This window comes from Perca flavescens, chromosome 5, assembly GCF_004354835.1.
Source record: "Perca flavescens isolate YP-PL-M2 chromosome 5, PFLA_1.0, whole genome shotgun sequence".
Taxonomy (NCBI): domain Eukaryota; kingdom Metazoa; phylum Chordata; class Actinopteri; order Perciformes; family Percidae; genus Perca; species Perca flavescens.
This window is the reverse complement of record NC_041335.1, coordinates 37,656,937-37,669,403: the sequence shown is the minus strand read 5'-3', so window position 1 is coordinate 37,669,403 and position 12,467 is coordinate 37,656,937. Positions and strand designations below refer to the sequence as shown.

The 12,467-nt window shown below is 43.7% G+C and overlaps 1 protein-coding gene across 1 annotated transcript in view; it reads left to right on the top strand.

Moving 5' to 3' along the window:
* The window catches only part of LOC114556385 (probable E3 ubiquitin-protein ligase HECTD4), a 106,589-nt gene that overhangs the window by 53,482 nt on the left and 40,640 nt on the right, over positions 1–12,467 (top strand). Inside the window, 17 exon segments of the mRNA XM_028579312.1 lie at positions 657–745; positions 831–1,003; positions 1,687–1,822; positions 2,286–2,430; positions 2,832–2,998; positions 3,430–3,576; positions 4,667–4,851; positions 4,986–5,139; positions 5,672–5,952; positions 7,108–7,294; positions 7,395–7,476; positions 9,041–9,243; positions 9,759–9,894; positions 10,418–10,600; positions 11,306–11,470; positions 11,568–11,737; positions 12,352–12,467. Of these exon segments, the coding sequence (XP_028435113.1) occupies positions 657–745; positions 831–1,003; positions 1,687–1,822; positions 2,286–2,430; positions 2,832–2,998; positions 3,430–3,576; positions 4,667–4,851; positions 4,986–5,139; positions 5,672–5,952; positions 7,108–7,294; positions 7,395–7,476; positions 9,041–9,243; positions 9,759–9,894; positions 10,418–10,600; positions 11,306–11,470; positions 11,568–11,737; positions 12,352–12,467 (2,719 nt within the window).

The window sequence follows — 12,467 nt, the reverse complement described above, 5'->3', positions numbered from 1 at the left end:
CTTACAAAGTTCTCAATGCTTTGATTTACATGTAGGGAGCCTCATTGTGCTACGGTGGAAGTGTGGTGCTATTTTGAGCCTTGTTAGTAGTGTAGAAATAGCGATTTACCCTCTGCCCCAAAAAGGTAGCGTTAGAAGCTAATCAGCGGTTCGCGCTAGCTTGTTTCAAGCTACAGACACATTTGATTAGCATGAAAACATATCCCAGAGAACGGTCGACTCGGTTCACATATGTAGGTTAATTTTGCGCCGGAATTGTCCTTTCAAGTCAGCAAAAAAGTTCCTTATCCATCATAGAGTTTAGCAAATCAAGCAAAACAATGATTACATTTTTTAAAGCAGGTTATCACACAGCCGACTTCACAGCCTGAACATGTAAACTCTCTGCTTCTGGGGAAATTCCGAGTCTCAAAGTCAGCAAATCTGAGTGTATCGTAATTGCAGTTAGAAAAACAGTTTTCTGTCTTTTTGGGTTTGGAGCACTGCTAGATTAAATGTATTGTGAACCTAAATTGATATGCCGGCCGGATTAAAACATGCAAGGGCCGGGCTCGGCCCCGCAGGCCTTGAGTTTGACACATGTGCTCTAGAGAGTATACCATTACCACTGCTGATTGCTTTGATATTCATAATTCATTGTTCTCTTCTTGTACCAGAACAAGATGAAGGAGCTAGAGCTACTTTGCTCCCTGAAGGAGGTCCCACTAGATTTCAGCGATCTGGAAAACGTTGTCCTTGCGTTGAGGTGAGTATTTTAAAAACGATTCGAGCACTCTGAGCATGTTTTATGGGTCCGTTCATGCTGTAACGTTATGTCTCTGCACCTACAGGGAGAAGTTCTTTCAGGAGGTAAACGCCACGCACCTCAGAAGTAGCACCTCGTTGGCCAAAACTAAAGCCCTGGTGAAGAGTCTGATGAACCGCACTGAGCTGCTGCTCCACGTTACCATCGCTCCACATTACAGAAGCCTAACCACCACGCCTGCTGGCACACCAGGGGCAGGTACACATCATCTTTTTATGTGTCCTCAGATTAGGGCTGGCTATTGAACTTCAATACTTTTTAGGCACCAACGATTTGCCTCCAAAGTATCGAGTATCGAAAAATGCCACGTCATTCAATAGATAGATACTGGTATATGGTTTTTATTTTAGATCGATTTAAATGGGACATTTAAACGACCTCCCGCAGCCGTTCTCTATGGGTTAAAGGTGCAGGTGGAAGGATTGTGAAGATCCAGGACTTAGCCAAAAAATTTGAACATCGACAACTTCTCAGTCCCCTCCCCTCTTTCTGCTAAAGCCCAAAACGGTCTCCTAAGCCCCTCCTCCCACAAGGGAGAGCTATGCATGATAGAGCGCGTGTGATTTTTGCAAATCACATTACAGGCTGTAGGTGGAGCCAGAGGAGCTGGATTTATTTTAAATGACATGCTTCATGTAGTTCTACTGGAACATAGGGTTAGTTTCAGCAAATATGACAGAACATTAGTTTTATAAGGCTTACCTACTGCATCTTTAATGAATTTTTGGAAATACACCGTATCAAAGCCTTTTTCCTGGGAATAAATATTCTCATCTGACACTGTTTGTCAGTTTTCGAGCAATTCCTGCGTGATTAGTAGTCACTTTAGTTACTCCAGTTTGATTCTTATCTAATTCTTCTGATTTGTTTTTTTGTTCCAGCCTCTAAGTCCGTGTCCGATGCCAAGACGGTGATCCCCATGGTGAAGCAGCCAGTCTTTCTCCGCAGCATGTCAGCACCCTCGGACCTGGAGATGATTGCTAACCAGGACTTGGAGTTTACACACGCGCCCCAGAGGTATTTGTCTTCTCTTTTTGTTGTTTGTTTGATATAATTTAAGGTGCAGTAGGTAAGCCTTCTAAAACTAACGTTCTGTCATATTTGCTGAGACTAACTCTATGTTCCAGTAGAACTACATGAAGCAGGTCATTTAAAAATAAATCCAGCTCCTCTGGCTCCACCTACAGCCTGTAGTGAGATATGCAAAATTCCACAGCTCCCTGTTCAGATGCACCAATCAGGGCCAGGGGAGTGTCTCATGCACACACATTCATTCTCCTTTGTGGGGGGGAGGGGCTTAGGAGACCGTTTTGGACTTTATCGGAAAGCGGGGGGGAGGGACTGAGAAGTTGTGGATGTTAAAAATGTTTGGCTAAGTCCTGGCTCTTGTCAATCCTACCTACAGCACCTTTTAATGTTTTGAGAAACATGTAAGTGAACTGAGGTTGAATTAATTCCTTTTACTTGTTCCCTTTTTAAGGAGGCGACACCACCCGACTAGTCACCGCAGCAGCTCATTCACTCTGCTGCAGTCTCTGGCCATCGAGGACAGCCGGGACAAACCGACGTACAGCGTGCTGCTGGGACAGCTCTTCGCCTTCATCGGAACCACACCTGATCAGGCTGTAAGCACTCGTCGCTCTAGAGCTGCTAAGGTTAATCGATTAGTTGTCAACTACTGAATTAATCGCCAACTAATTTGCTAATCGATTAATCAGTTTGTTAAAGTTCTCTGATGTCAGCTTGTTAAATGTGAATATTGTTCTAGTGTGTTCTCTTCTCTGTGACAGTAAACTGAATATCTTTGAGTTGGGGACAAAACAAGACATTTGAGGACTTTTTGGGGGAACACTGATCCACATTTTTCACAATTTTAGACATTTTAGTGACCAAATCCATTCATCCAGAAAATAATTAACGCCCTATATCACTCCTTCTTTATTGACATGTTTGTTCTAGCTGAATTAGAATCAGAAGGTGAATTCCGGTCTGCCACTGAGACCTTTAATGCCGGTTGTTTCTGTAGGTGTCCAGCAGCAGTTTCCTGTCTGCTGCGCAGACACGTTGGAGACGCGGCAGCACGCGGAAGCAGGCGCTCGTTCATATGAGGGAGCTGCTCACGGCCGCTGTCCGAGTCGGAGGCGTCACCCACCTGGTGGGGCCGGTCACTATGGTACTGCAGGGTGGCCCAAGGTAAGGAAGGGGGGGCTATAAACACCAGCAACGATCCCACCCTACACTAACTTTATTCTATTTATATACTCCATAGGGCTGGGTAAAATACTAAATTCGTCAATTAAAATCTTTGTTTGAGTGATCTGATATTATATTAACTTTAGCGGGGGGTCTGTTGTAAACATTAACCTGGTGCAGTATGAAAAATATTTGAGGGTTGCTTCTTGCTTGTTCAATTTACAACCTGATTGATATCGAATTGGAAACCTAGTTGAATCAGGACCTTTTGAATCGTTTAGGGGAATTATTGGCGATACCCAGCCCTTATACTTGAGAATAGTCATCATACTACAATACGATATTAAAAAAACATGTACTGGCACAGTAAAGCTATGTTTGAATGTGCATGGGTTCCTCTGTACAGCAGTGTTTGTGTGCCGTCTGTGCAGGATCGAGGAGCTGACCTGCGGTGGGATGGTGGAGCAGGTGCAGGAGGCCTTTGGGGAGACCATGACGTCTGTAGTGTCACTATGTGCTCGCTACCCCATAGCCTGTGCCAACAGTATCGGCTTGCTTTGCACAATCCCCTACACCAGGCAAGAGAATTCATCTCTCACGTTCTCTCCTTTGATTGGTCTCCGTATCACTGAATCCTCAGACTCCCTACTGTGGTGGAATTTCCAGAAAGCCCATCTTGTGGTATGATGAGACTAAGAGAACACTTAGACATCGTCAGGTCATTCATAGATCACAGGTCAGGGGACGAGAATATTTAGCCAGTCCCTAACAACAAAAACCTGTTGATGTATAATTATGTTATGTCTCTACAGATTCAGGGAGTCTAGGCAGCTGCATGATAATGTTTCAGGACTGTCTCCTTTTGGAGGTTAGAGAGATGGAGAGAGGGAGAGAACTAGGCTTTAGCATCTGTGTTTTAGGCGCCTGCAATATCTTTGTTTACATTGAAGGTTCAGTTTTTTTGTGATTGTTGCGGGGCAAAAATCCTTTATTATGCGGCACGTTTTCTTAAAAAATGCGATGGAATATGCTATATGATATTTATGCAATTTTATGCGATGAAACTGCGGGAACTTGCAAAAACTCAGGTTTGATGAAAAAGAGAAAAAAAGTGATTTCCCCCCCAAACACCCTGCTTTTCGATGATGTTCACGTCGCGCAATTACTAACTTTCCCATGGCAACAGGGGAAAATGGCTGCTCTTGTGTGAAGTAAACGCAACATTTTTCAACTTTCTGCTAAGATATATTATGGGACTTTTTTGCAACGAAAATGCGGGGATTATGAAATCATACAAGCCCCCCATATTTTGCACGGAAATCGGCAATTTATGCAGCGAAAGTGCGATGTATTTAAAAAAAATGTGGCCCCCGCATAAATATGCAGACTTTGGCTGATTATGCATTGAATTATGCGATCGCATAAAAAAAAGGGACTGAATATAACGCCTCCAGCATGAGTTTAAATACACCTTCAGGAAGACAAAACTTCAGAGAGTTGTGACAGCACAGCACAATAACACATCGTGGTTAAACTGTACTGCCTGCTTAATTGTCTCCTCAATTGAGTGTTCATTAAATGCTTCTGTGTAAAGGTCTCCCGAACCTTCTTCACGTATGTGAATTATTTCTTAACGCTTACCTTTACCTGTTGTCCATGTTGTGGTAGGAGTGAGGAGCAGTGCCTGGTTCGGAGCGGTCTGGTCCAGCTCATGGACAGCCTGTGTAGTTTAAGTGGTCAGAGGGAATGCAGCTCAAACGAGAAGCAGACCAGAAAGCAGAAGGTGGCCACCATGGCTTGGGCTGCTTTCCAGGTGCTGGCTAACCGCTGCATCGAGTGGGAGAAGGTGGAAGGTGAGTTATGTGTGAGCAGCCATCAGGTTCAGAAGTTTATTGTATATAAATTTGAATTTTAGAATACTCATTGACCGCCCTAGTTAGTGTTATGTTGTAATGATAGGTAATCATTATTTTTTTCTCTTTTAAAGGTGGATCTACAGATGCCGTGCATTCTGGTCTGGCTCGGCAGGTGTCCAGCCTGCTGACCAATCACCTGGCCAGAGCTACGGAGTGCTGTGGGAATCAGGCCGCCGGCAACGATGCTTTACAGGATGTGCTCAGTCTGCTCAATGACCTGTCCAGGTGAAATTTAACGTCATGTAGGAGTGTTTTCCCTAGCTTTGAGAAATACTAAGGTACGCATATTTGGCAGGGAGGTTAGGCGTCCTTCATTTTTTTTTTTTTTATAAATAAGCAATGCATTTTGTGTCCCTTAGTGGGATTTTTCTCTTTGTTGGTTTTTGAGTCTCTTTGTAGTCCCGTTGTGGCTCTTTTTGGTAGTTTTGCATCTCTTTTTCACATCATTTTGGATCGTTATCACCATAGCTGTGTCTTTAACGTTGGGAAAGCTGGAACACATGATAAATAACTCAAAAAGCTCTAAAGACAGAAGTTGCCCTAGAGGTCCAGCTACAATCATTGGATCACAAAAAAGTCTTTTAGTTACGGTCATTCGGCTTAGAAGGGGCCCATAAACGGCTTGGGTGCTACACCTAAGCCTTATATTGTAGGGAAAACCTTGTGTATGGTGTTTGTATGCATCATACATGTCAAGATATCATCGTGTGTGTGTATTCATACGCTGTTTGTTTGTGTTCCTGTGTTTGTATTCCAGGAGCCACATAGGGAAAGCTATCCTGAGCCAGCCAGCTTGTGTTTCTAAGCTCTTGTCTCTGCTGCTTGACCAGAGACCTTCTCCAAAGCTGGTACTTATCATCCTGCAGCTCTGCCGAGCCGCCCTGCCTCTCATGAGTGTGGAGGACTGTGGTAACGTGGCCCTGCCCTCGTGGAGCTACTCTATCAACACGCTAGATGCCGAGCAACAAGATGCTAGTGACCCTGCCTCACGTATTGCTGCCTTGCTGCTAGCCAAGCTGGCAGACTATGTAGTACCAGGTTGGTCTCTCTTATCCAGGAGTACATAAAGGATAACTTTTTTTTTTTTTTTCAACCTGGACCCTATTTTCCTATGTTTTTGTGACATCACTAAGTGAAATTGGTCCAGTATTTAGCGAGACAGTGGTGAAACAAGCTCCAATGTAACGTAATTGGCGATGGCACACAGTCAGTACTAAAAGTGCGGACCCCATTTAAATAATCAGTACTTTTAGTGTGTATAGAGCCAGCATCTTTTCAAATCTCCATCACCAAACTCACTAACTGCATTTGAATAAACTTTTATCATCGTAAAACCACTGACATACTCAGATTATTATTTTTAATGTCTGACAACATTATGGAAAGGATCCCTACAGAGATAGACCTTTTTGTTAAAGATTAAGATCATTTTTAGTTAACATTAACCAAAATCTCCATCACCAAACTCGAGACTCCATGTAAATAATTAGTACTTTTATCATCGTAAAACACATTTCATTCAAAGTGGACAGAAACTAAAAAAATCAATCAAAAGCCGTCTTGGTTCGTCTTTCCACTGTTCCACCAATCACCACTCTGGTTTGGTTGAAATAAATCCTTAATTCACCCATTTACATGTGGAGATATGCTGGCTCTATACACGCTAAAAGTCCTGATTATTTACATGGAGTCTGGTGGAGATATGCTGGCTCTATACACGCTAAAAGTCCTGATTATTTACATGGAGTCTGGTGGAGTTTGGTGACGGTGATTTCAGGGCTATTTCATGTTAAACTAAAATGATCTTACTCTTTAACTAAAAGGTTTATCTCTGTAGGGATCCTTTCCATAATGTTGTCACACACTTAGTATAATAATCTGAGTCTGTCAGCTGAAAAAACTAGGAACTTTTAGTGGACGCTAACTGATGCTGAACATTAGTCCTGTAGGGTTACATTATAGCCCGGTTCACAGCTGCTGGTTGAAGCACTGTTACTCAATACTGGACCAATTTCAAATGCAATAGGGTCCAGGTTGAAAAAAAAAATCAAAATTACCCTTTTAATAAATGTGTGTGGAAGGGGGTGGCCCCTGTAAACAAAAGCTCTTTCATTAAAAATTGAAATGTGATAAACTGGATAAGTTACTTTCTCCTGCTAATTATTAATATTTACAATATTCCCGCTTTACCAGGGTGTCAGACGCTGCTCTCCCCCAGCTCCTCTGAGCCGGACACTAGTCTGTCCCGCACCAGTTCCAAAGGAGCTCTGAAGTCCGAGGATGTTGGCGAGGAGGGAGAGGCGGTCGACGGAAAGCTGTCAATCTTTATCCACAAGAGAGAGGACCAGTCGTCTCATGAAGTTCTGCAACCGCTTCTCAGGTAAGGCCGCCCCTAATACCTTTTTGTTTTTATTTCACATTAGCAAGCTTAGTCTCGGTCTCTCTGACATAAACATTCTTCCATCCGCTCCGAAATGCAGCAGCTCAGAGGGACGTCCCTTTCGGCTTGGCACTGGTGCGAACATGGAGAAGGTGGTAAAGATGGACAGAGACATGACAAAGGTCAGAGTTTTACGACTATACCCATGTTGTATATTTTGTTGTGTTGTCTACTTTAGACTATCCCAAAACGTTTCCAACAATGTTCAAACCCATTGAACGTTTCATTTAGTTGCCCGTCAGTGGCGTCATAAAACCTTTGACCCCTTTAGTTACTCTAAATTCCGTCAAAACACGGAAACCCAGATGATACGTTCGAGAGTAATTGTAAATCATACAATGTCACCGAAAGAAATAACTGCCCTATTTTAACGATCTGAAACGCAAGCAGGAAACGCAGAACGCAAGTAGATTTGTGGGCGGATTTCGGGCACTGTTGCTATGATACCGGCGGGATTAATGAGTCTTGCGCCCGACGCAAATCTATAATGGGTTGGTCTGAAGTAGCTAGGTGTGGTTTGGGTGTAACGTGCAATAAACCAATCAGAGCGTCATCTCACATTCCCTTTAAGAGCAGGCGCGCTTGTTCCATGGCGGATTGCTATCATGACGGTGGATTTGCCTGGCGCACGCCAGCGGGAGCTCTCCGGGATGCGGCAAAGTAACAAATGCCCGTCTTGGCCGGGTGGCGATGTTGCTGCGGCCTCTCGGGCGCATCTCCTCAAGTCTGGAGAGGATTGCTGCAGCCATGGAGCGTGGGCCTCCAAACGCACCACCTGCTCCTGTTGTGCCTCCTGATCTATCCAAACACCTGAAGCACATTTTCAGTAATATTTTTCCTTGTAATTATGTATGGTTTGCAAAAATGGGAACTGCTGTGTCCGTTTAGATGAGAGAAGTGTGTGCGCGTTGTGCGCACGCTACATTATGGCCAAACATGCGCTTGGCCATTTTTTTTCTGCCTCACTCTCCGCCGCTAAGGGACTTAAAGGTCCAGTGTGTAGCATGTTTAGTTGTTCATTATCAAAATCTGTGTCTCCGTTCACCAACTTGTCCTTTTTAATGAATATTTACCTCCACCATCAACTCCAAGTATTCCTACTGGCTTGAAATGTTACATTTGCGTCTGCATGAACTGGGGTAGATGCTCCATATTCATGCTCCATCTGGAAATACGTTAGCTGGTAAGGGACATACAGGAAATGCTGCTCCACTGTTTTCTCTGTCACATGATAAATTCACAGCTGCTGCTAATGCTGCTAACGGGTATCGTAGCTTCCCGGCCCCCGGCAAGTTTGAAGAAGGAAACATGGAGGACCACACGTATTCAAAATCCAAATTTCAGGAACAGGAGTCTTCTTCTTCTTCGCCCAGAAAAAGAAAAAGGAGATTGAAAAGAGCAAGAGAGCGGCTTTTTGAAGCGTGAAGGCTACCGTAGCTGTAATACCTACTTTGAACTGTGTGGCGCGAGGGAGTTGATGGCGATATGTTATCTCAACGCTAGATGGGAGAAATTCCCACAAATTGGACCTTTTTAATACAAATTGTTTGTTTTCCCCCACGGCATAAACGGAAATGACGTTTTAGTGGCCGTTCCCAGTAAGGCCGACCGAGTCTATATAAAGACATTTCTGTAGCTTTATTCCAACTGCCGTCCTTACCTCTTTAAATGTTAAACCCTTTCTAGAGTGGCAGCTGTGAAGTGATCACAGAGGAGGCATCTGCTGCCCTGAGGAAGGCCAACAAGTGGGCCCAGTCTGGCCTGATAGTGAGTGTTGGACCGCCTGTGGAGAGCGTAGCTCAGGAGGCCGCTGGAGGCATCACCACCGGTGACAAGAAGAAAACTGCTCAGACCGCCGTGTGCAGGGACAGGAACGCTGATCTGGCCAGGTACAGAAACAACAACTCCCTCTTTCCTGTCTATAGGATTTTTTCATAATTAAGTATGTTTACTTGCACACTATTATTCCAATAGTATTCAGAATATGAGAATATTCTGAATTTCATACAGGTCGTGTAAACAACATATTCAGTTTGTTTTTCCTGAATAAGGACTTTCTGAATTCATCATTTTCTGATTAAGACGTGTGGGATATCCCCTCTCTCTCTCTCTCTCTCTCTCTCTCTCTCTCTCTCTCTCTCTCTCTCTCTCCCCCTCCCCCTTTCATTTCTTCAGCTGTCCTGTCAATGGAGGCCTAAAATGCCCAAAAAATAATCTTTAAAAACAGGAATATTATTGGAATATTAGTTTCCATTAGCCATGTAAACAGCTTAGTCTGAATATTGTCTTCTTTTCAGCGTAAGGGCAAAAACTGGAATATTGTGTGCATGTAAAGAAACTCAGTTCTAGTCCTCAGTAAACAGGCAGTGTTTTTTTTTCTCGTTTCTAAATTTGGTCTGAACAGGTCGGACCCTGTCAGGCCGTTCATCAGTGGCCATGTTGCCAATAGTATGGCTGCTGAGGTCATTGCTCTGCTGCATAGCCTGCTCACTGCCCCCGAGTCCAACACCGCTCAGATCTGGACTAGCACTGCTGAAAAGGTAAAATAAAAACCTTTATGTGTTTGACTAGATTACAATGTCTCTGCTCATTCAAGGTGCGCTATGAGTTCCTGCATGACGTCACTTCTGTTGACGTTCCAAGTAAATACCAAACAAAACAGAGCAAGCTCGCCCCTCCCCCAATGTTTCCTTAACTGTCATGACTAACTGTCGCTAACCCCCACCCCAACCACCTTGTCTGTGATTGGCTGGAACGTGGTTTGTTGTATTTTGGTGCACAGCCTGTGCCCCTAGTGTTTGTTTGACGTGTACGACCCCTGTGTTGTCTCCCGAGACCGGGCTTTTTCACGGTGTGTTCAGGGGGCAGGCAGCTAGTGGACCAAGGAGAAATGACTACCATTTGAGATAAAAATGAAATTGCGCTGAAACCATGCAGGAATTCATATTGCACCTTTTTTAATGGTCACTAATTAATGGTCACTAATAACTTGTTGACATGGATGTGATTCTATATGATACTGCTTCTTTTTAATATTGCTTTCTCCTTTGGGGTTTTTGCTAGGTTCTCTCCCGGGCCCTGATGTTTATCCCTCAGCTGGGGAAGTACGCTGAGAGTATTCTGGAGAATGGGAGCAGCAGTGGCAGGAAGCTGGCTAAGCTGCAGGCAATTGGCAGACAAGCTGTTGCTGCACTTTGTGCCCTCGGGGGCTTCAAAGAAACTATCAAGATCGGCTCAGAGGTCCAGGTTAGTTAAGGGAGACGAATCAGGCTACATCTACACGACTAAGTTTTCATTTTTAAGCGGAGCTTTGAGACAAAAAAACGATCTCTGTCCAAAAAAGAGGTTTAGCTCCAGTTGCAGAACTTATCTCCGTCAATATTAACAAATCTGACATCACATATCACATGACAGTTCACACACACTGGGCATGTGCGTGCCGGTGTGAACAGGAAGCAGATTGTCTGACGTTACTCTGTGGTTGGAAATCATGGATGTAGAAATTAAAAATACACATAATACTTTAGAGAAAGAACAACAGTGAAAAATAAAAGCAGGGATTTATTATCTTGGATCGAGGACGAGGTGGAACTGTTACTGAAAGGTCTGTAAGCTACCTAACTGATAAGACTGACTGATGTGCGTCGTTGTTTTCAAAGGTCTCAGTTTGTGTCAGTCTAGACTACAAAATCACACCAAAATGTTGGTAGCAGTGTTTCCAAAAGTCTCTGTTTTAGGGGCTCGGAAACGCAACAACAAAGCAAAAGATGTTCATTTTTAAACCGAAGTCGTGCGGTAGTAGCCTCGGTGAACATGCTTTACTTTTGCATAGTCTCATGCTGTATTTTGCATCCTAGATGAAATCATTTTAATATGTCCTCACCTTTTTCCCTCGAAAGCTTTAAAATGTTAAATGTTGACAGTATGTCCTGTGATTCCTCTGCTCTGAAGGTGGTAGGTAAAGGAGTGCTGGGCAGCGTCGGCATAGTTATGTCCATCAATGAGCAGGAGGGCATCGCTACCGTCAAGTTCCCTTGTGGCGAGTACAGGAGAGCTTGCCAAGCCTCAGACACCCTGACAGTACCTATATCACGCCTCTGCACACCCAGATCTGAGGTATAGCTCTCAGCATCAAACAAAACACTCTTTATTTCCAGTAAAATAAGCTTCAGTCTCATTCGTATCTCTTTCACTCCCCACCTATCCCCAACAGGCGCTCCCTCTCTATAAGCTCTCAATCACAGAAAAGGTGGTACAAGCAGTGCAGTCCATGCTTCTGCCACACGAGGGCAGTCTCTCCATTCACACTTCTCTACCAGCTACAGGCGATGGCTCCAGCCCAGTCATGGCTGCAGTACGCCTGCTGGCTGAAATCAGAACCCGGTTAGTAAACATTCATGTAAATTCACACTTCCGCTTCAGCCTTTCTTTTGACACCTCTCAAGTTTTAATCAGTTTTAACTTGTTTTCATGGATGGTAAAAGTACAGTAATTATACAGCAGCATACTGTGAAATTACTCTAATTTATAGACACTTATTGTGCGTTTACAGTAATATATTGACATTTATTGTGAAATTACAGTAAAATATGGACTACTGTGTCCATATACTGTGAAGTAATCGTTAAATTGAGAAATACTGCAGCAGCACACTGTGAAATCACAATAAAATGCGAGGTCACAGTATACAGCTGTCATTTCACAATAATTGACTATTAAAATGACACAGTAACTTACTGTGAAAGTAATGCAGCTAGTGTCCAGTAATTTACTGTAAATGTGCAGTCAAATAATTTACAGTATAAACCACTTCAGCATGTCTCCCTGAAAATATCTGAAGACGGTTAATAGTTGTTTTTAATCTGCTGTAATGGAAATGTAGGGACCTGAAACCCTGTAAAAACTCTGATTATGTCATAATTTAACACATGTAATGGCAGATTGACGGCAAACGCCAAAGATTGGACAAAGATCACCATGTTTTGAATGTTTTTCAGGGCATGCCTGGTGATGGCGCAGCTCCTGGAGGATAGCTCCTTCTGTGAGGAGTTCATCCAGCAGTGTCCCGCTGCTGTGGAGGTTCTCAACCTGGTCGCCCAGGAGTGCAGCCCTG